The sequence below is a fragment of the Lutjanus erythropterus genome, chromosome 17 (assembly GCF_056507025.1).
Source record: "Lutjanus erythropterus isolate fLutEry1 chromosome 17, fLutEry1.hap2, whole genome shotgun sequence".
Taxonomy (NCBI): domain Eukaryota; kingdom Metazoa; phylum Chordata; class Actinopteri; order Lutjaniformes; family Lutjanidae; genus Lutjanus; species Lutjanus erythropterus.
Genome location: NC_139333.1, coordinates 1,392,880 through 1,416,483, shown reverse-complemented (window position 1 = coordinate 1,416,483; position 23,604 = coordinate 1,392,880). Strand labels below are relative to the sequence as shown.

Below are 23,604 nucleotides of genomic sequence, written 5' to 3'. Positions count from 1 at the left end.
ATCTGTAAAATCCAAACGACACCCAACACAGTATTTGGCTTCTATAACTGGGGTAGAAAATATCCCAAATATAACATACAATTAAAGTTATATAGATTTTTCTTCAGATCTGACTTACATCTACTGTAAGTTACACACCGACTATGGAGAAGAACCTCATACAGCAACACTTCAAAAACTCTGAACTATCCCTTTAAACTTATTTCTGAACTATTATTATGATCGATGCTTCTTTAGTCAAACATATTTCACGTTGCTGAGATGTGTTCAAGATTTAAAACCCACTGTCAATGTTAAAAACAATCGAGTCCAAGTCAATGAACAAAAAAATCAACTGACAAATGCACTTAGATCAGATTAAAATTAATTTCAGACTTTATATTCTGTGAAGCCGACGTTAATAACTCTCAGTATCAGTTAAAGGGAGTAACAACCTGACAGGAAAACAGGCCGATGTTTTCAGTTCTGGTCCGCTGAGACACACAAATCCAGAATAATCACATTAAGATGTTTTTCAGATTTTCTTTCAGAGGATTTGGTTATTTGTGAGGGAGTTTGTCATGTCAAGGCTGGGTTTGTTTAATTTGTTTTGGTGGTAAATTAGATGTTTTTGTAGATGCATTAAGGTTTTTCGGGTTTGGTGGTTTGCTTTTTTTTTTTTTTTGTCATTTTGCCGAGGTGAATTAGTCATTCAATTTGGAGGACGGTGTTCAGGGAATTAATTAAGGCTGAAAAACAGCTGCCAGCTGAAAAATACAGACATCACAGAGGAGGAGAGTTTAAAACCTCACTTGTGTAAAATAGATGTTTGGGTGGCTGACATGTTGGCCGTGACAGGAACCTTCAAAAGACAATATTCACACTTTTGATTTTCTCTGCAAAATCTTTAATATCACTCAAAGCTGAGACTTTTTACTTAATTTTAAGGAAGATTTGCATGAAAGCTGCTTATTTCTGACACAACAAACATTCTGAGAATCGTAAATTAAGATTTTGACTAAAGGTGTTTATAGTCTGAGTGGTATCGACCAATCATGTTTGAGTGTACTTTGGTTAGATGGGGGGTAAACAGTCCCTGTGGAGAGCAAAAGAGGCAGAATCAGCGGCTCAAACCAACGAGTCCAACAGTTATTGTCTGATGACAATTTAATTAAAAATGTTCTTTTTCTGTCTCACAGTACTGATCTTAAATTTGAGAGTGCACTATATAAGAAAACTCGGCTGTCTTAAATGAGATCTTAAATTTGTCTCAGTGCTCAAATTAAAGTCTTGTTGCTCCATCTGTCACAGTCATAACATCCCACAGAAGTTGCAGCTGTGACAAACCAAATACTGGTCCAGTTTAATCATGTAAACAGTGAAACTGGTTACCATCACAGGCTGTGCTCCTTCAGAGACTTAAAACATCTATTTCTCTGTTTATGGTTTACTTCTCAGGTGTTTTGTGTGTCTCATCTGGAGCCTAGAGATCCAGAAAAGGCCTGACATCAAGTTCGACAACATCGGTACGTTAACCAATAATCAAAAACTCCCACAATCCTCAGTGCTGTTCGGACACGATGCAATTTCTCCGGAGGCGCGGCGGCTTCACTCCATCACGCTGAGGAAATGAGGGGTGTCCTGAGTGATCTCATCTCCAAGAGCTTTGACTGCTTCAAGTGACTGAACAAGTTGGAGTGAAGTGCACCTCATCTAATACAAAATTTAAGAGCCATTTAGAAAGATAATTTTAGCTCGGCGCTGCCTTCTTACGAGCCTCTGGACTCGGCTTTACTGGACTCATCTCAGTGTGAAGGAGAAGGTGTGACCTGTCCCCTGGGGAGCAATGAATCATGGGTAACGCAGCCTGGAGAGTCGGTCTGGAGGGGGAACAATTTTTTTTTTCTTTCTTTAAGTTCTATTCATCTGATTTAATGGTGTGATAACAGAATCTGGGTTCCTGCAACTTTTCTTCAATTTCAGGCACTTTTCAAGGTTTCCGGCACCATGCAGCTGTGGTTAATGATATATTTATGTCCATATACATGAAAAAATGTTTAAATCAGATGTTTCTGTCTGTTTTTGTCTCACAGCACTGATCTTAAATTTTCCTTAGTGATCAAATTAAAGTTTTGTTGCTCCATACGGACGTCAAGGAGAAACCTCTGAGTTCAGCAAAAGAGTAAGAATCTTACTTATTTCTTTTATAAGACAAAGAAAACAGACAATGAAAACAGTTCAAGTGGCTCCCGTCACAGACTGTGTCAAAGTTTCACCTTGTAAATCTGGCCGAAACTCTTACGTGTCGCACCTTTATGATTAAACACACTGATGGACAGATGATCACAACACTGACTATCTTGTTAGATGGGACAGGGAGGGAGGAATCAGATAAAGGAGAAAGAAGAGGTGGAGGAGGATTAAAAAGTTGCTACCGTACCACGCTGTGTCACTGAAGTAAAGCACTAGTTTTTCCACTCCTGGTCGAAGGCAGAGGGAAGAGGAAAAAAAAACACACAGAGGACAGACGGAGGACAGTTAGAGGAGAAAATACACCAGAAGAGGAACAACAAACTCACTCAAAGATTAGATTTCTCAACAGATTCAAGCAGAAGTCCACGATCTGTCTGTCCTCAGTGGAAGACGGACAGAGTGGACGTGCTGTCATGGAGTTACAGTTCAAGGATTTGGGAAGCAGAGGGAAAGACAGGATGGAAGGACGGAGGATGCACGCACGTGTATCAGGAGACAGGAACGAGACGTAAATGTTGAGCAAGAATTTAGGAGAAAGTTGATTAATGAACACATTAAAAATCAACGATGAGGTTTCAAACTGAAAAGTAAAACTCTGAGTGAAGTGACCAGCAGATTCAATTCATGTCTGAACTCAGTTTCCCCTCTGAATTTGCTCCACTAATGTCGATTCATGAATAAATTAAAGTAACCTTCAACGTCACACAGGGACTTTTAATTTGAAGGACTCGATTCAGTGCAGCCATGTTTCAGTTGAGCATAATTTTGAATATAATATTAATTTTGTGCCAGCAGAGCCTCCACATCTCCATGAAAAACATGTCTGACCTTTGACCCCTTCACCTGCTTACTGTGAAAACTGGACTGAGGCTGCTGCACAGACAAAAGTCCTCGGTGAACATTTTATATTCTGTTTTTCTTCAATAAAGGATTCCACATAAATGGAAACCCTGAACTTACTGAATTTATTTCAGTGAAATACTTTTATGTGCAGTGTAAAACTGTCTTTTCTACAATAATCCTGCACTTTTCAGCTCCGTCCAACACTTTCTCTAATGTAACAGTGAACAAAAATGTTTTTATATGATGCTAAACTCAGAGTGCACAATACGCCCTCGACTCGGATCATCAGATCTCGGAGTTCTGCATTAAGAAACATCTTTGATTGTTATTCATTTGTTCACTGGAAACAAAAACAACTTACAGTCTTAATGTTAAGCTTTAAAAGTCGTAGTTTTCTGCTGTCAGAAGGCAACTTTTAATGTAGTTAAATAGTTTTTTAATTAAATATTTTTTAGCAAAACACTACCTGGGGGAAACTAAAGCCTGTGTATGTACTGATATCAGATTATCAGTTTGATTTGTTGCGTTATTGATTTGTTTCAATTTATATTTAAAATATCTGTGGAAGAATCAACAAATATTTAAAATAATGGTATTAATAATCAGAAAAATACTGAGGGTGATTTGGGGGCGTGGATATTCTAATCTCTCGATGGGAAGCTGGGAAACTCCAGCCTTGATGATGACAATAAGAAGGAAGATGAGGATGAGATGAAAGAGACTCAGCAGTGTATTGTGGGTAATGAAGTTTGGGTGAGGCGGGGAGGTTAAGAGACTCACTTTTTCTAGCGAGGTGGGAGGGGATGCTGGGCTTGGGCCGCCCCCTGTAAGGCCTGGAGCGCTGATACTGCCAGGGTGGAGAGAGGAAAGGGACGGGAGGTAAAGCCTGAGGAGAGACGGACGCAAAGAGACAGAGAGAAGGAAAAAAGGACGCTGGTTCAGAACTTCAAGGGAGGAAAAACACAGAAGAGGAAGGGAAGACAGGAAGACAGAGGAAAAGAAGGGGGACAGACTGTGGACTGTCTCAGTTGTAAGAAAAGTTTTGCCACCAGACGTCATCAGACAAATTCTAAATGTTTTAGTTCTTGATTAAAAAATATGAACAATAGTCAAGAGCGAGAGACAAATAATTTTTTAATTCTCGTTGAACTGGGCCACAAATTACACACGTCAATTTAAACAGACTTTTACAAGTCAAGAAAGTCTCAATTTGTCGTAGTTTAGCTTAATTTAATGTGAAACCGCTGAGTGAACTCGTCTGGCACAGTATACCTCACCAACATGGCCGCCACCTTGTAACGTTACCCGAAGCACGTAGCTGTAGCTGTTACTTCATGTGTTTTATCAGCAACTCCTGGTGCGTTTATCAGCCAAGAAGAGAAAGAACGAGACAGACCTGTTGTTTGTTTGACTACATCCCAGTACGAAAACACACAGACATCGTAGCTTCAGCGGCTAACGCTAGCTTTTGGAGAGAGAAAATAATGACATCACTCATGAGATTTCTGGGTGTGTTGTCTTTATAATGACGTATCTTCTCAGTCTGATACTTGAATCGTTTTGTATTGTGATTGGATTTGAGCAGACAGACATTATCACTGTATTTGATTACCATCACTATCATAATTATTATTATGTTTTCTAAAAATACATGTATTTTTAATTATCCGTTTCCCTTCTGTCTGTACTCAGTTGACGGGGATGCCGTGATGAGACGGAGAACAAGGTGTTTGCCATGTTTTATATGAGTATTATTCACTGCACAATTTGATTAACAAACTGAAAACCATTAAATATACTGTTTAAAAATGATGAGGACTGCATTATGAAAGCCTCTCAGGTGACTGTAGGGCTTGTGGCAACAGACGCTGCTTAAAAGGATGAGGGGAAATTGTGAAAGGAAAAGTGGGAGATGGAAAAGACAGACAACAAATACAGTATATATATGTAAATAAAATAAATTCTACAACCCACAAAATAAAATCAAGAGAAAGTAAAAGAAAATTTGTGGGTTTCGAGATGCTGGTTTGGCCTCCAGAGTCAAGAAGCTGCCTCACGTTTCTGACTGAAACACAGCTTCTAAGTTTTTTATTCTTCACTGTTTATTTCTTCTGCTTTTATTTAATTTTTATGTCTTTAATGTTTCAGGGTTTTTGTTATATTTTTCTGCTAAATGTTGTTTTGAATCCTGTTTGTGAAGCACTTTGGGCTGCATGAAGGATGACAAACAGTCTGTATTATTAAACACTGTGTTCCATGTTGCACTCTGTGTGTGTGTGTGTGTGTGTGTGTGTGTGTGTGTGTGTGTGTGTGTGTGTGTGTGTGTGTGTGTGTGTGTGTGTGTGTGTGCATGCACGTCCTCACAGTGTGCTCTCTCCACGGCGTCTGCGAGGCCACACTCTCTCTCTCTGTCACACTCGTCTGTGTGTGTCGATCCATCCTCCCCGTCGTCTCCTGGCAGCGACACCTGCCGGTTGCCGTGGGAACCGTCTGCTCACAGGGAAACATGGAGACGGGATGTGAACACGCCGGTGAAGATGTTTGACTTCATACAGTAAAAAAAAAAGAGACAGAGGGGACAGAGACACAGACCAGCTGCTGGGTGAGCTGTGCGATGGTTCTGTCTCGACTCCTCAGCTCCTCTCTGAGCTGCTGCACCTCCTGCAGGAGAGCCTGCACCTAAACACACACACACACACACACAAGTTAGGGATGTGAAGAGGCATTCTGGGAAATGTAGGGTTTTATAATAGCAGAAGAAGCAGGTGAGGCTGGTTCAAGATGACTCAGAACTCCACTTTTTAAAACTGTCAATCCATCATCAGGATTCCTAATACTTTTCTAGAGTCAAATTCAAGCAGGTTTTAACCTTTTCAAGCTTTTCCAGCACCTTACAGCTTTGGTAGTAAGTATAAGAACTCTCCGTGCTCTGTCGACCTCAGCGTTTTAAATAAAGTTTGGGACGTGCTAACCTGTGTGTCGGTGCCGTGTGACGACTCGTCGGCTTCGGGACTCAGGGTGTCTGTGGTCAGAGTGTCGTCGTCCACGTCCTCCTCCTGAACAACAGACAGCATTTACATTTTATTTTGTATAAAAAAAACGTTTATTAGAATTCATAAGAACTTTATAACCTTGTGTCTCTTCACTTGTGAATATTTTATACAGCTGTGGAGGAAGTTTTACGGAAACTGCAGCCTGTCACATTCTGGATCATCTGAAGTTGATCAGACTGAAAACAGACTGAACTTTGAAGGCAGAAACAGTGAAATAAATTTGCCCTGAGCGGTGCATATTAGAAACAAACATACGACTGTGTGGGTTGAAAACGTTTCATTTGGAGCTAAAAGGCTGCACTTAATAAAGAGCAGAGAGAGGAGGAAAAGGACAGAAGCTGGAAAATTGATCATAAACAGTTTGCTAGTTAGGTCAAAGGATAACTTCTGTATTTTTCAATTTGGACTGTATTTTGTCATGTTTTTGTGTCTAAGTGACTAATGTCTGAAAGTGACCAATCTGAAATTGGTCCAGTACTGAGGAAGAGAGCTGCTGCTGTCAGCTGAGAAACAGACTGTAGCGTGATCCGGCTGCAGGAGCTCAGCAGGAACGCAGGACGAGCAGCACACTCTGGAGTTGGAAATCAGTAGCTGTCTGTCTCACTGCTGCCAAACTCCATTCACATTTTGCTCAATTTAACTGTTAGAAGATTATTAATGATTTATTGCAACCCATAAACAGACACTAACTCATTCAGAGAACATTCAGTATTAATTTGAACTAATGTGAAACGGACAAACAACATTTTCTCTACATTATTATCACTTTGCATAAGTTACTTATCTGTTACTAACTTAATTTCATAAATATAGGCCTATACATGTCTTGTCAATTATACAATCGCCTCCTGAACAGATTTAATGATCAGCAGAAGGATTTGTTAGCTTTTGAAACTGTGCTAAAATTACATCTGCTGTTTTAAGGTCAGTGTTGAGAGACGGAAAGAGAAAAAGAAAAAAAGCAGAATAACTCAAACCTGATCCTTTAATGTCAGAAAATCATCATAATCCAAATCATAACCATCTAAATAAATGAACAGTGAAGTTAAACAAATGTTGATACCTCCCGTACCTTCTATCACTACCCTCCTCTTCCTCCGCTCTCACCTGAAGCAGCAACCTCTGCAGGAACTCCAGCTGTGATCTGACCGCAGAACAGTCTTCAGCCAGTTCCTCCACATCAACACCCAGACCAGGAGAACCAGGAGACAGACACGGAGACCTGAGGGGAGACGGAACAACCGTTCATATCTACAAACCTACATCTGCTGAGTGCACGTCTGTCTGCTGCGTTCAGGGACACTGGACGTCTAAATGATACAAACAAAACACGCTAAAATATGTAGGAAATAGGGTTGAGCTCTTTTCTTAATCAATCATTGGTAAAATTAACAATCAATTAATCGATTGATCAAACTTACAAAATCTTAAAACAACCCCTAATCAAAGTTTCATTTCTACAGCAACACGTTCCACGTTCTCTGACAGCGTTACATACACCCATAGAAATAAAGCTGCTAACTAGAACCACGTGGGGTTCTTCAGCTTGTCCCTATAGGAGAACCATTTTTCGTTCTTATTAGAACTTTTTATAAAAGTTCATTTAGAACCCTTTCACAGAGTTCTACCTAGAAACCAACATAAAGGCTTATACCTAGAACCATCTGTGAAAGGTTTCAGCAAGAACCCCCTGGAAGAAGTTCTACAGAGAACCCCTTTATGGTGGAATGGTTCTACCTAGAACCCTCTGTGGCGATTCTATCCAGAATTTTTCTACCTTTCTAAGGGTGCTAACAAGAATCCAACCAGGGGGTTCTACTGAGAACCTTTTAATATTCCAAGGATTTTACCTAGAACACACTCAGGAGGTTCTATCAAAAACCTTTTTTAATTCCAAGGGTTTTTATCTAGAATCAACCCAGGTGGTTCTATGGAGAACATTTTTATATTATGGTACAAAGAACCCTTGAAAGAGGATTTCAACAATCCTTTAAGAACTCTTTCTTCTAAAAAAGGCTCTTTGGATGAAAAAGGTTCTTCATGGAACCCTTAGTCTTGACAAACCCTTTCTTCCACAAAGGGTTCTTCAGACGAAAACTGTTCCGAGTAGAACCACAGCCTTTGAGGAAGAACCCTTATGAAACATATAAAGAGCTACATGATTCAGATGTTTGATTGACAGAAGGTCGATTAAATTTTATTGAACAAATTCTTAACGACTGATTAATCGATCGCTGATTAACTGTTATCATCTCTACTAAGAATTTTTCATTTTGTAAATCTCGTGACCTTTGAGCTCAGAGCGACGCTCACGATGTTTTCCGACTCACCTTACAGGACAGAGTCCCAGGATGAGGTCGCTGTCCGTGCTCGCGTCCGTCCTCTTATTCCCAGGATCCTCGGTCAGTTTGTAACACTGGAAATCACTGAGGGGACGATGGAAACGTTTGTCAGCATGATGCATGATGGTCCGTCACCAAAGCAACCGCTGTTAATTAACTGATTAATTCATTCTGTCATAATCTTGTCCATTGAAAAATAGGTCCAAACGTGAAAACGTGAAGCACACAGCCACCTGTCACACGTTTGGACCTCTTTTTCAATTAGTGATCAATTTGGCAATACATTACACGGTTTTTGGCGAGTCCCTTCAGAGGACAGGCTTTTCAGGAACCCAACTTTTGAGAAACATCACATGAAATGTTGATGCTGAAGCTGAATTCATTGAAGTTCTCCTGACAAACTGAAAACATAAACGCAGACGGAGACGGTTCACGAGGCCGTGCTCCACATTTAACGTCCTGCAGAGTTAGAGAGGAAGTCGGCGCAGATATTCTGTGATAATAAACATTCATATTAACATTTCGCTCAAAGCTATGATTTATTCTTTCCTCTTCCTCAGAGCAGAGGTTATGACACCTCCTCTTCCTGCTCATTCTCTTGTTTCTCTGTGACCACAAATAAAAATGTGCTGCACACATTCATGATGCCTGAAAACTATTGATTTTAGTAACCCTGTGACTTTCCCTCCAGCCGCACGCAGCTCACCCGATCTTTCAGCTTTCTAACGAGCCGACAAATGTTCACGTTCAGTAAAGAGAAAGAAACATTTTCACGTGCTGCATTTATGACCTTTCGCCTAAAGCCAAAATCAGGACCAGCTTTTTAAAAACGACCTACTCTGACCTTTCCTCTCGCAACCATTTAAAGTTTAAACTTTGGCATTGCTGCAACAGTATAATTGGGAGAACGTGAAGGTCTCCAAGTGTTTTCACGTAAAAAAAAAAATCAAAATATTTCTACATACATTTCACTTGGAAAGAGTTTACAATCTGTGGAAAGTTTTGCAAAAGTTTTTAGCAGCAGACTCAGTTCACCTCCTGAAAGTAAATAAAGGAGAAAAAAGGAACGTGCACTCGCCTGTCGTTGTCGTTGTGGATGTCCTGCGTTCCCCAGCAGAGCTGCCTCCTCCTCCACTGAGCCATGTGGGAAATCCCATCTCCGTCTGCAGGGTTCAGACCAGCAGCGATGAAACAGAGCAGAGATGTAACCACAACATCAGCCAGACATCATGAACTTCACCCGACCTGATAATATCCACTGTGCATGTTTGATTTCTAGCAGAATAATTCACAGGAAAAGAAACTGGTGCAGATTTATCTTCAGGAGGAGGGAACTTTTCACACATTAAATTTGTTTTAGCTGCTTATCTGGAACAAATATGTTTCAGAAACTAAACTGGAGTGTAAACAAGCTCAGAGGTTACAGTTCCTAAAGCGGAACCTAAACTAAACTGTTTTCTCTTCTGAACTGGCCTGTTAGCTTCAGTTTAGCTGCTGAACAGAAATGTTAGCTAACCTGACCCGAACTGTGTCTAGAAGTGAAGCAGAGACCGGAAAGGGATCTTACGAGTGATCATTCTGACCTAAGATCATGATCTGTCCCAAACTCTTACCAAATCTTTTCTGTTCCTAAAACTAACCTCTCAAATGGGTTCATGTCTCTGTTTTAGGTCCTAATCAGAAGCCTTTAGCTAACATTTAACTGTTTTAGCTGTTAACTTGACTGCTAGGTAACCTGCACTAAACAATTTTAGCTTCAAAATCAGACTGTTAGCTAACCTGAACCAAACCTTTTAGCTGTTAAACTGAACGGTTAGCTAACCTGAACCATCTGTTTTAGCTGCTAGATTCAACTGTGAGCTAACCTGAACCATCTGTTCTATGGTGGTTACACTTTATAGAGACCTGACATAATATGCACTTTCAGGTTTTATGTTACTTTTGGATGAATACAGTAAATATGGTGTTGTGTTTTGTTTCCACCTACCAACAAACAACGAAATGCCCTGAATTTTCTCCTGAGCATGGGTCAGTTTGCCTCACTGACATTCATATGAAGAGGAGGATGTCTTTGAGAGACTGTGTCACACATAACAGCTCTTATATAACCTTGGTGGGATCTATGGGATTTATGTGACTTTATTATATACAAACAAACAAACATACCGCTGTGCAGTGAAGCATCTTCCAGGACGTCTACGTCCAGCATGAGATCGTCATCCTCCAGATCACAAGAGTCCAGGTCGTTCAAGATGTCCTGAAAGACACAGAAACAAGATACATGGTCTTTTCCCTTCTTTTTTTATCTTTAATGCTTCAGCTCCTCAATAAATCCAATAAACCATACTGAACTGAAATTACAAAATGACAAAACAACAGTAAACAACAGGTTTTAGTGTCAGTCCCTCAATATCAACAGCTTCTACAAACACCAGTTTAAACCCACATTTAACACAAATGCACCAGCCTGCACTGCAGCTACGAGAGGTGACAAATAAGACTCTCTAACTCACACACACACACACACACACACACACACACACACACACACACACAGGTGAGACAGGATACACCCCTGGGTTTACATGTCATTCCTTCATTTGGCATTTGACTAAATTCTTGATAGCTCTTGTCACAATATTAAAAAAAATCAACACAACAAACACTGAAAAAAGGAAAATTCACTCTCCAGTGCACACCATACTGTATGAAAAATCAACAATTTCACAATGTTCAGTGGGTTTAGCCAGGTAGCCAGAATTGGTGGTTTTACATCGTGGGATAAGAAGTTATACTTAAAATCACAAGTTCCACATTCAAAGAACATTTCTGGCATCTTTTTCTGTGTTGTTAAAATGCTGCTAGTTGGTGTGTTGTTGCACATGAAGGACTGTGTGTTTTCATCAGAGGAGACTGATAGATGAAAAAAAAAAAAAAAAGTTGCCCTTATAGTATTTTTCTACAAGGTGAGAAACACAGTACAACTCTTTTTGACCTTGCCAGCTCAAAATAAAATCCCTGAGCAAACACACAAAAGAACTCAGGAATCCAACCCGATCTGTCTTATTCTTCTTCTTCTCTGAAATAGCAGCTACAGTATGAAGGTCGGCGTGAGCTCCAGCTCCAACCAGATGCTGATAAAAGACTCAAAGACCTTCCCATCATTGTGAGGAGAAGGTCTTTTGAGCCTCTTGATCAATGGCAGCTCAATCTGGTTTTGAATGTCTGCACAACGGAGGAGAGAGAGAGAGGCTTTGATCCAGGCTGAAAAACAAAAACTTACACTTAAGCATCATTTCTGGCCTGTATTCCTTCTACTTCTCTAAATTAGTTCACTTTAATTAAAAAGAACTCCTCAGGCACAGTTCTCTTAGGTAAAGTGCACAACAGTCCATCTCACATCTAAAATTAACTTCTGCAAAAACAAAAACACATTACTCTTGTACCTGAACACTGACAACCTTTGTCTCCTTGAAATTAATACTTAAAAATTCAGATTAACTGAACTGCAAAGAGAGAGAAAAAGTTGCAGAGCGTCACTCTGGTGCACTCTGGCAGGACTACACCTACAATATCAACCTATGTGGATTTAACAAAACAAAAGGTGTACAATATCTACGACAAAAGATGTAGTTTGATGACATCTGACGTAGTGTGGGATCACGGAAGTTAAAACCACCACCACAGCTGGAGGAAATCTACAACATTAATGCCAAAAAAGAAAAGTTTTTGTTAATGTTTTTACACAGAATGCCAACTTCTTTGGAATTTGAATTTTGTGGTCTATGTGGCAAATTTCCTATCTGAGATTGTGCCCATTGACATTTTCATCTGCCAGATAACAGCTGGATTCACAACATCACATCTGCTGATGCGTCTGAATGCATCTTCAGTGACATGTCTGAAACCACCAGGTTTTTTTGACATCGTACGCCCTCTTCCTCCAGGTGACGCAGCTGTGAGTGATCAAACCTTAGCTCGTGTCCTGGTGGTTTCCCATGGTTCTCCTCTTTTGAGCCAGAGCCAGAAGGGTTTCTCTGACACTGCGGTGGCACTGCGGACAGCTCTTCTCTTCCTCCCTCCTTTGATGCCTAACGAATTGAAGGCTCTGGACAGGGATCGGGCTGCGAAACCGCTGCTTCAGACTACGCTGCTCACCATCCGGCTTGTTGACACCCACTGACCGATCCCTCGTACCCTCTTTCAAGCAGTAGAATCCATCCTGCCAGGCTTCAGCCTCAGGGAACGTTCCACCAACTGAACTAACAGGCCACCATATTCTGTTTTATCTATATTTCTAAGCAGCAAGCCAGCTTTTTCGAAATAGGGGGTTTGTATTTTAGATATTTTATATAGTGTGTTTGACATATTTCCCAGGCAACATTTTGGCTAGTGATAATTTCATAAACTATAGTTTGTACCTCAGGGAAAATTAAAGAAATGCTAAGAACAAATGTCTTTGTACAGGAGGTTCGTGCACGAGGACGATGTTCGTTTTGTTCTGCATATGAGACTTATTGACAATAAGAAAAATACAGAATAACAGCAGATTTAAAGAGTTGATCTGGGTGTGTGTTCATACAGAAAGTTTGACTCAAATTAAAAGCAAAAGCAAACTTCATATAAACAAAAAGAAAAAAAAACCCAGAATTTTAGAAAACACAGACGAAGAGCACACACACACACACACACACACACACACACACACAGTTTGTTTCCTGCCTGCAGAAGCTTAGTCACACCACAGTGACCTGAGAGGAAATCAAACGTTCTCCCTGAATAACTGCTGCATTTAAAAACACACACGTACACACACACACACACACACACACACACACACACACACACACACACACACGCGCGCGCGCGCCTGCAGAACCTCAGTCTGTCCCTGGTGGCAGAGAGCAGTCATCCACATCAACACATTACCTCCTAATCTCCTCTTTCTGCTGTCCTCCTCTTCCTTATCTCTTCTCCTCCTCTCTGCCATATTCTCTCCCTTTTCTCTCATCTTCTCTTTCTCTTCCTCTGCTCTTCATCTCCTTTCTCATAGTCTACCCATTTTGTCTTCCTCTTATCCTTTCTCCTCTTTCTTTCTATCCTTTCTCCACCTTTTCTCTTTCTTTATTTCTGTCTTTTCTTTCTTTAATCTCTCCTCCTTCCCTGATTTTGATTTAGTTTCAGTCTAAATCTATTTTAATTTTATCTGTAAATCAAGTTGTTGAATTTTGCCAGTGAAATTTTAATCTAATTTTCATCGCAGATTTTTTATTTGGCTTCAACTGGTGCCATCTTTGTTGTGTACAGCTACCATGGTTACAAAAATCAATAAATTAATAAATACGTAAATCACACAGTCCCAAAGTACAAAAAACAAATAATAATACAACAAAAACTTCCACTACAGATTTTTTCTTTCTTTCTTTTCTTTCTTTCACAGTTCAGCAACCAAATGAATGACCATTTTATTTTTTTAAAGTGTCTCAGAGTCTTTTAATGTTCATAAAAATACACATTTTTAAATCATAATTCTTATTGATCTTTGATTTAGAAGTCTTTACAGAGTTGACATGTTATAGTTGAGACATCTGATAGAAATATTATTTAATGAATTTGTCTAAAAGCAGAAAGTTTATCAGTGTTTGAGCAGCATTCCTGCCTTTTGTCAACCAGGATGTGAGACAGGGGTCTTTAGGGTATAGCTGACCCTTTTTATGCCTGATTAAATCAGGTTTTTGTTCACAGAAATCTGGGACACAACTTTAAATATTTTCATAAAAAATATATTTTAAAACAAGTGTTGGGCAATATGTAAAAAGGCTACATATGTTCACTACATCCAATGAACAAAATAAAGTGTCAAGAAATTAAATATTCTCACACCTATTTTCCTTTTTAAACGGAAAACACAAACTTCTCTTACACATCAGATTCTACAGACTTAAAAAAAAGAACCCTGCACCAGAACCCTGAAAAGATCCTGCAAAATAAATAAATATCTAAATAATATCACATCATAGTCTGTTTTAATGTTCTTCAAATCAAAATAATAAAAATGGTCATTACCTCTAATATCATCAATAACAGTCAAAATAATCCCAATAAGATATTTTCTCAAATTTGTTCATCCCTAGGTTAGATTTTATTTAGCTTTAGTCTTGTTTTTTGTTTTGATGAATATTTGTCATCATAGTTTTCTTTGTCTCCTGACTTCTCCTCCTCTCGTCTCACCTCCTGCCCTAATCTCCTCACTCTCATCTTTTCTGACTTCTTCCACTCATCTTTCCTCGTCCTGTGTCTGAATTAATCAATGTTTAAATCTTGTATGGAGGCCACACACACACACACACACACACACACACACACACACACACACACACACACACACACACACACACACACACACACACACACAGAGCAGTGTCTGTCCTCAGACCAACACTGACCCCTGCTGCATGTTTCAAACATTATTAATAATATAAATTTATGTCAACAAACGTTTGAGCTAATTAGAATACAAGATCCAGGTTGTGAGGTAAAACCAGGAAGACTTCAGAAACTCGTTAACATCGTCAGGTCGTTAAGGCCCAGAGCTCATTAGGATCAATCACTGTGTGAGACCCACAGCTCGTTAACACAAAGGCCACATTAAGACACAGAGCTCATTAACTCCCACTCCACATCATTCAGTGAGTTTATTAACTGCAGCGAACGGGGAGACGGTCAAAGTGGAGACGACTGACAGCTGAACCACTGACCTGAACTCACTATCCTGTCGTCATTCGACCATCTGAAGCGTCTGCAAACTGATCTTAAGTCATGTTTTGGTAGACAGGTGACAAACAAGGCTGAAAAATATTGATTTCAAAGAAAGTATCTTGGTTTTTATATTATTATTTCCACCAGTCTGCAGGAATATATTATCAACATGGCCTCCTCTGAATGTCATAATTTCTATTATCTTAAGGCAGATTAGGCCCGTCCCCAACTAAGACTTTATATAATCGAATCAGATTTGGTCACACTGTACTAATATTCAATGATTTGTCCTTTTTTTGTTTTTTTTTACAGTGCAGTTCATCACACTAAACTTCTCTGTGAGCCTAATATATATAAAATATCAGATTTTCTCACAGTCAGACAATGTAAAAGTGTTTGTCCTCCTGTAGTTCAGTTACAAAATTAGTGGACCTGCAGAGCTTCTGCCCATCATCACCTTTATCAGTCAACAGACAGAATATTTGGTCAGTGACAGTCCGTATAGCATGTGACCATCGTGGGGAGTATGTGCGTGAATGTGACTGGTGAAGAATCAGAGAGGTGACTCTGATTGGCCGTTTGATCGGTGCATCTCTATTAATAAATGCACCAGGTAATATAAAAAATATATTTATGATTCCCTCTAATTCCTCATGTAAATGCTCTTCTTGTATAATTTTGTAGCTTCTATGTGTTTTATCCTGTAACAGTGATGCGCACTGACTGATAAAGGAAAAAAAAGAAAAAAAAAACTGGAAGACAGGAAGAATCTCAGTCGACTTCTGGTGCCCCCACTAATGATTTGAATCATCGACTATTGGTGGGGAAGCTCTAGTCAGCAAAAATATTTTTTTTTTAGACTTTAGACTTTTTTTTTAGCTTTTTAGACATAATTATTCTACTGTAACAAGTTGCACAGTGCACGCTTATTTAATGCAGCACTTCTGATTAAAAGTATAGTTTTGTTTTAATAACGCACACATATAAGACTCACGCTAATTATTTCAGCCACTGACTTGAAGGGCTGCTATAACTTCAATAAGCCACCAGATGTCATTGTGTTTGCTGAGTTCAAAGACCCAAAACTTCATCCGTCCATCAGTAGTGATGGAGTAGTAGTGAACTCTATGAGTTCCCCTTCATTCAGTCACCTTACAACAACCTCACAGCAGTGGAGGCTTCAGACTGTAAAGACTCATTAGTTTTCAGCAGCAGCTGTTATTCACACAGCCGACACATGAGGGAGCCAGAGGACTTCGATCAGACTTCAACTGTCCTGATAATGAAACCTGATGAGGTAGACATCAGGGAGCTCATGATTTAAATATGGATGACGTCTGTGCACACAGAGGTGCAGGTTTGATCTTCATCATGTATCAGTCCCTCCAGGATGTCACAGGTTGTTTTTGGGATTGTTGTGGCCTAAAATGTCAGATTTCACAGCAACTTCTCTAAAGAAAAAAAAGTGCTGCACGTCATGATGTTTTCAACCATTTTTTGCAATGAAATAGTGTGAGCAAGTGAAAACTGTAAGAGAAAGACAACTTGTTCCAGTGAGAATAAAACTGCACGCTGTTCTCTGTTCTCAACAAGTTTAACAAAAGCTACTTTATTCGTGAATGAAGAAGTGCACCTGGAGGGTGTTTCACAAAGAGGCAAAATCTTTTTGGAGCTCAAACTCAGTCAAAACAGGTCAAAATCATAAAATTAAAGTGCAAAAAGTGTTGATAAATCTCAATAATGATGACAAATGTTGCGCTCTTTTCAGTCTTCATGACAAAATAAGAAAATAGAAATGCAAAATAGTGAATAATAAAATTAAACATTGAGTTGGTTCAGTGAGACGTACTTGTATGATGTTTGTGCAGGGGACTGCTGTGATTGGTGGAACTCATAGGATGCAATGTTGATTGGTAAAATCTGCAGAGAAGTTGGGGTGTTTGGACATTTATGACGCCTGAATCGGCTGCAAATGAAGGTGATTTCAACACACTTTGGTTTCTTTTTCTACTCAAACAATATAACGAGGATCAGTGGAGTCAATATTCAGAACTGTGAGCGAACTCAACAAAAGTGAGGCAAAGAGCAGACCAGGTTCTGCAGGAGGATTCAGGTGTTGGAGGATTAGACGGTTATGAGAGCAGCAGCGTTGATAATTACCGTCCCGTTCAGAGTTTTGACCTCGAGTCCAGACTAGTTCCAAAAATGTGCAACAGGTGCCAACTGCAGACAGCAGCAGCGTCCTGATATTCAGCTTCCTCAGCGACGGCCTGTTTCTGCCTGTTTGATGTTCAGGCTGCTCACTGAACAGACGGTCGACACAAGATGACCTGTTTTTTTTTATTTTTTTTCTGTTGGTTTCTGAAGCCAAAAGTAGCCCCAAGTAGGACAGAGAGGCAGCAGGACAGAGCTGATGCTGCTGGCATATTAAACACTCACTTTGTCTCTTCTTCTCTTTGTCCTTTTTTTCTGTTAAGGAGCATAAAACCAACGTCTCTTGTCTTTTTTTGACAGCTCACGGTGACATTACTCTCATTTAGAGGCTACAGTGGGCTCAGTCCTGAAGTTAGACTGAGTTTAAATTCAGTCTGAGTACAAATGTCTTATTTTAACTTTTTCAGTTTGAATATTTCTGCAAACTGTGGTTGCTTAAACAGTGTTGAATATTATAAAACGGGTCTGAGTGGAAAGCTGAACCTCTTGTGAAATCAATGAACACAGTGCTCATGTGTGATCATGTTTGTCTCCATATTAACCATTTAACTGTAGCCAAACTAGACTTTCTGTATAAAACAACCTATAGTGACTTGTAGGAGAATCATAGCCTCCTGAAACGTCGCACCCACAAACTAGAGACCTGGAGCATTCAGAGGGTGGATGGATGGATCTCACATATATTATAGGGTTGCAAGATTAAACATAAACGATCACAGTCTCGATTAATAAGTCTATGCAATCTCATTTCTAATTGATGACAATTCACTTGCATTTATATTTTGCTGCATTCATGTTATTATTATTTGCTTCAGAACAATCCCAGTTGCTGCAATCCAACATGAAAGGAGCAAACTCTTGTATTTATGACATTTGAACAAGTCAAACCAAAGACAGACAGTTTCTCCTCCCTCAAACAATTGTGTGCTGCAAAACTGGGTGTTCCCATTGGTGGAAGAGGTTAAATCACATCCGACAGCACTAATCAGAGTGCAAAACTCCACTGGTAAGATGTTATTAATTTAAGACAAAAGTTTATCTTTATTGTTTCTATGCAGTGGAATCAAAGTATGCAGATTTTCACATTTGAATCACAGTTATGAACCTTCAGCACCTCTTCTCTGTAATCTTCATCTTTATTTACTCTATAAAAGAAGCCATTTTGTTTGTTTATTCATTTATTCATTCAAAATTTGCACTTTTTTGTTTTAAGATAAGACTGAAATGTTCTGTTTCTGTTAAACATTTGCTTTACCAATATTTTCACTTTTACAACAAATGTGTATCAGGTGCAAATATCAGTTATCAGTTTCCTTGATTACTAATAATCAACACTGGTCCAACTTACGATGCTGTTGAGGTCAGAATCGAAGCTCCCAATGTGATGGGTAGTGTTGTTGTTGGTGTTGAGGGAGGCGGTCGTGGCGGCGCCCCCCAGTGGCTCCAGGCCTTCCTCGTCCCACATGTAGGTTCCCCCAGAGCCACAGCTGTCCGAGGGAGACAGGTCCAGAGAAGAACCGCCCTGCAAAGGACAGAGAGGACATGGACGATTTTATCTTTGAGCAGTCTGCCTGCAGGTCTTCCTGTAAACAGACGGCTCATTATTCATGCATATTTTAGATTATTTCAGGTTTTTCATGTAGTTAAAAGCAGAAAGACTGGAGAGTAAACCTGTCTCACCCCGACACACTGGACGTGGCATGTAGTTGCAGTTTTCATAGTTTTAACAGCTCAGAGGTTTGAGCAGTTTGTTTTAGAGACGATATTTCATTTTCGAGCACTGATTGCTGAGCCTCTGTGCTGTTACACCTGAGCGACCCGTCAATCAAAACGTGATCTGTTGCAGACAGGGTTTCTAATAGTTCTGAATATTTATTTTTACTCAGACTTTTGTGGATGCTTTCTTGAGAAACTAAAATATCACATCATATCTGTATTTCTACTGTTTTAAGACAAATTTCCAGAAGCTTTATAAGCCGTTTGGGTGACAGAGCACCTTAACCTGCTTTAACATCGTGTGAACAATGTGTCACTAACTGAGGGTGAGGTCGGCCGCACCTACTGCACCTTTAAACTGTGAGTCACGACGCTTCACAGGCTTCATAATATTACATCATTTTAATGGCACAATATTGTCAGAGCCTGACAAGAAGTCATAATTAGGTGGCGCCGATCAGATTAAGGCAGAAGAAGTTGCTTGTTGCCCCTAACAACAGATCCAACAGCTGTTATCTTTCACATAAAGGCAGAAACAACGTTTTTTTTCTGCATTTTGTGCATCTCCAGATTCTGGTTTTAGTGCTCTGATGGAATAATAAAATCAAATCCAACAGATTCCTGAAGGCCTGATGCTGATTGGTAACTTCTGATCAGTTTATTGATCTGTTTTGTGATAGTACCTGGTCATGGTAGTCCGGCTGACTGGACCTTCTCCGATGGGGGAGGCGGGTGAGCCGATGCTCCCCTCGATCACCTGGGGGGGGGGCAGAAGTATTTTAAAGACTGTTTCCAGACCTTTCTTGACCTGTTCGTGACACTGAACTCACCACTGAGCCTCATGCTGGTCCAGTCCATACTGTCATCCAGAAAGCAGAGTCCTGTTGCCTTGGTAACTCCATTCACAGCCACCTTGTCATCATCAAACCTGGCACATGATTGGTCGAGCCCTGAGTCATCCTCATCATTTTTAGAGGAGAGAAGCAGAATTCCCACCCCTCCGTTTCCTGCAAACAAGAGACCAGACACTTCTGGTTTACAGATGTTCACAGTTTTAACCCCAAACTCTGTTAAACGTAAAAACTCAGATCCTTCATATAGATCTTAAAAAAGTAGAAAACATCCATGTCTTTTCTTACCCAGGTTGTCAAAGTCGTCCATGTACTCCTGACTGGTGTCATTTCTGTCCAGAGACGAGGTGGAGGACAGGGACATGTCCTCCAGGGTCTCCCCAACAATCGACACCTCTCTCTGGGATACTGGGTCCGCCGTCAGCGCCTCAGTCTCTGGAGCCTCTGGAGTACTTTCTGATCATGAGGAGAAGAGAGATCAAAGATATCACAAGAAAAATGAAAAGAAACAGACGAGACGAGATATCTGACATGAAACAGATAAAAACAAAATCTGAGATTAGGTGAAGGATTATGGCTGAGAATGTTCCACCCTTTTTCTAGCATTTTTTCCTTTTAAAATCAATTCCAATACCATGTGTTAAAAAAAATATACATATTTATTATTATTATTATTTAACAGCTGTATACTCCTAACCATTCATGGATGTGATGTGATTGTTATTGTTGCATGGCCTGGGTCATAAAACATAAACAAATATATACTGAGAAGAAATGCCACTGATGAGGATCTCCCAGACTTTTACATGGCAAGATTACCAAAACAGCATTAGCTTTACCTTACGGCCATAGCAGCCCTGTTGTAAGGTGTCTTTAAAAACCTCTTGACAATAATATGGCAAATGTAAAAAAAAAACAAAAAAAAAAAAACACAACTTAATATAATTCTTTACTTTTACTAATGCAACAGTAACAACATCTAAACAATATATTCTTGATGAATTTCATTTCATCATAATGTGCATAATAATAATGAAAATTAGATTCAATTTTTAATTAATTCATTTCTTTTCTATTTTCTTGCATTTTCCCGCATGTGCAACACATCATACTCTGAATACTACTCTGTATAAAACCGGGGGAGAAGATCAGCGCCTCAATATGAAGCCAAGAGATTAAACACTAACAAAGTGACTGTAGCGGCTAAAAACAGTAGATGTCAGCAGATGAATAGATTTATAGATTAAATACATTTTAGCAGCCCATGTCTACCAGAGATGGAATACTTCAATAAGAACAATTATTTTCACCAGATCATCATTTAACCTGACAAAGATCAGAACCAGGCCTGTTAGAGCTGAGATATTTTAAATTTCTGCAGTTTGTCTGGTCCAGTTCTCAGCTGTAATCTGGTCATTAAGTTACTGAGTGTCAGGATGCCACAGTTTCCCCGTTCATCCTGCTGAAGCCTCACTTTTCTCTACTTGTTTTTTCGGTTCAGCAGCTTATAAAAGCTTATTTCTTGGTTCTTTAGCTTTTTGGTAGTGCATCCCAGCATGCAGCAGTGTTTAGAGGGCTCATCACACTGTTACTATAAACAACAGGCTGACAGACTCTGGAGGGGCAATACAATTATTTTAAATCAGCATTTGATGTCAAATTTATTTTTTATTATCTATTTTTTAAGCAGTCATGTAATAAGTGGAATAAGGGACGGTGAGCATGTCATTATTATTGACGACCTGCGCCGTCCTGCAGGAATCTCAGACCTGGACTGGTTTCTGTGGTCGAAGGCGTCTCGATGGAGTCCCTCCGTCCTGTCAGTCCTTGGTTCAGCTCCGCGTCGCCTCCTGACATGTTGGATGGCGTCACTCGCAGGGGGCGGGCCTGCTTGTTGAGTGACGGGCGTGACAGCTTGTAGCTGATGCCACTGGGTTTGGAGGCAGAGCCGAGGCTGGTAAGGAGGGGCTTCTTTAAGGCAGAGGGGGGCAGGAGGGAGGGGATGCTGAACCCTGACCTCGGAGCTTTGCCCCCTCCTCCTCTGGGCGGAGCTTGAGCAGAGGAGGCTGTCAGCTCCTTGAGTCCTTGGCCAGTGGTCCTGTTGATGGCGTGAGAGCGAGGAGATGAGGAGGAGGAGGGGGTGAGGGTGGGGGAGGGCTGCTGTCGGACCTGGGTGAGGCTGCGTGACCGATAACGGTCGCTCTCAGTGAGCTGGACGGACGGAGTGGACCCGAGGCTGTCACTTGAGTGGGAGCGGCTCGCTGACGGCTTCTTCTGGAGCGGAGAACCGGAGCGAGAACCTGAACCAGAACCTGGCCTAGAACCACCAGGACGAGCATAGTTCTGAGGCTGCCTGAGAGAACCGCTTCGTGGTTTAGAACCAGACAGACCATTCAGGGCTGGTTTGGTGCCATTAATCAGGAGTTTGGATCCACCTTTAGAGACAGGAAGTGTTCTGGGGCTGGACTGCGGCGATGGTGATGATGATGATGTCACTGGTTGGCCAAAACCACGCCCCTTTCCTGTAGAAGGGGTGGTTGTCTTTTTGGTGTCCCGCTGTGACACCACTGGTGATCCTCGTTGGGAATAATACTGATGGACATTGTTACCGAGGCGATTACCAGTCTTTCCGACGGCCCCGCCCTCCTCCGCCGGCTCATTTTCTTTCCTCCACTTCATGGAGAACGACGTCGGCACTCTGATGAATCCGTTCTGCTTCACGGAGGCGGCGGGTGCGGGCAGACTGCCATTGACCCCCGCAGGGCCGGGGTGGTGGTAGAACCCGTTGGTGAGGCGGGTGCTGGGGTTGGCGGTGCAGATGGTGGCGGCGGTGGAAGGAGCTGCCGTCTGAGCGCCACTGGAAGGTGCGGCAGGTTTGGGCCGCGAGCCGAACTTGGGCAGCCTAGAAACCATGGTGGGCATGGTGGGAGGGTCGAGAAGAGGAGGGGCTGACATCAGACCCTGCCCACTTCACCATGGAGACACTGAGCAAGAGGAGCTGGAGAGGAAGAAGACAACAGAGACGCACATTAGAACAGTAGAACCAGCTTGTTTTTGCCTTTAAAGGCGTTATTAAATAACAACTAAGACTAAAGTTTATGTCCATATTGCTGCAACGTCTATAAAATGTCAGAAAATAGTGACAAATATCCACAGTGATCTTTAAATGTCTCTTTTATTCAGTCTAAAACCCAAAGACATTCAGTTTAGCGATGGGACTGAATTTAAAAAATCCATTTCAATCGATTTTCCTTCGCATGGTCTGAAATCCATTCATAAAATCCCCAAATCAATATTTTAATATATGTATTTGCTCCTGTGGATGTGTGGTCTCCGAAAAAAACATCTAACAACAAAGAATTCACAACAGAAAACTAAATATTTTGCTTTGTTCAAGTTGGGTAGAGGGGAGTTAACTGGTGTAGGGGAAACACTGCTTTGGAGGCAAATATTAATGTAAACATTAATATTTTTAATAAAGCACCAGGTTGAAGGGCTCTTTGTCACATTTACAACATTAACCTCATTCATATCCAGGCAAACCTGACACTGTAATTGAAATATCCCAAACCAAATCAATATCAATACTGAATC

General features: G+C 40.6%; 1 protein-coding gene across 1 annotated transcript in view; it reads right to left on the bottom strand.

Annotated features, from left to right (window-relative positions):
- The window catches only part of LOC146311509 (uncharacterized), a 31,137-nt gene extending 8,125 nt beyond the window's left edge, over window positions 1-23,012 (bottom strand). Inside the window, exons 1-12 of the mRNA XM_084741597.1 lie at window positions 21,780-23,012; window positions 20,299-20,466; window positions 19,990-20,166; window positions 19,843-19,916; window positions 18,792-18,965; window positions 10,637-10,727; window positions 9,549-9,633; window positions 8,459-8,554; window positions 7,236-7,350; window positions 6,048-6,131; window positions 5,668-5,754; window positions 5,440-5,565 (exon numbers count right to left, since the gene is read on the bottom strand). Of these exons, the coding sequence (XP_084597723.1) occupies window positions 5,440-5,565; window positions 5,668-5,754; window positions 6,048-6,131; window positions 7,236-7,350; window positions 8,459-8,554; window positions 9,549-9,633; window positions 10,637-10,727; window positions 18,792-18,965; window positions 19,843-19,916; window positions 19,990-20,166; window positions 20,299-20,466; window positions 21,780-22,965 (2,463 nt within the window). The 5' untranslated portion in view covers window positions 22,966-23,012. The remainder of the gene's footprint in view (window positions 1-5,439; window positions 5,566-5,667; window positions 5,755-6,047; window positions 6,132-7,235; window positions 7,351-8,458; window positions 8,555-9,548; window positions 9,634-10,636; window positions 10,728-18,791; window positions 18,966-19,842; window positions 19,917-19,989; window positions 20,167-20,298; window positions 20,467-21,779) is intronic.
- Between the last annotated feature and the right edge of the window lie 592 nt (window positions 23,013-23,604).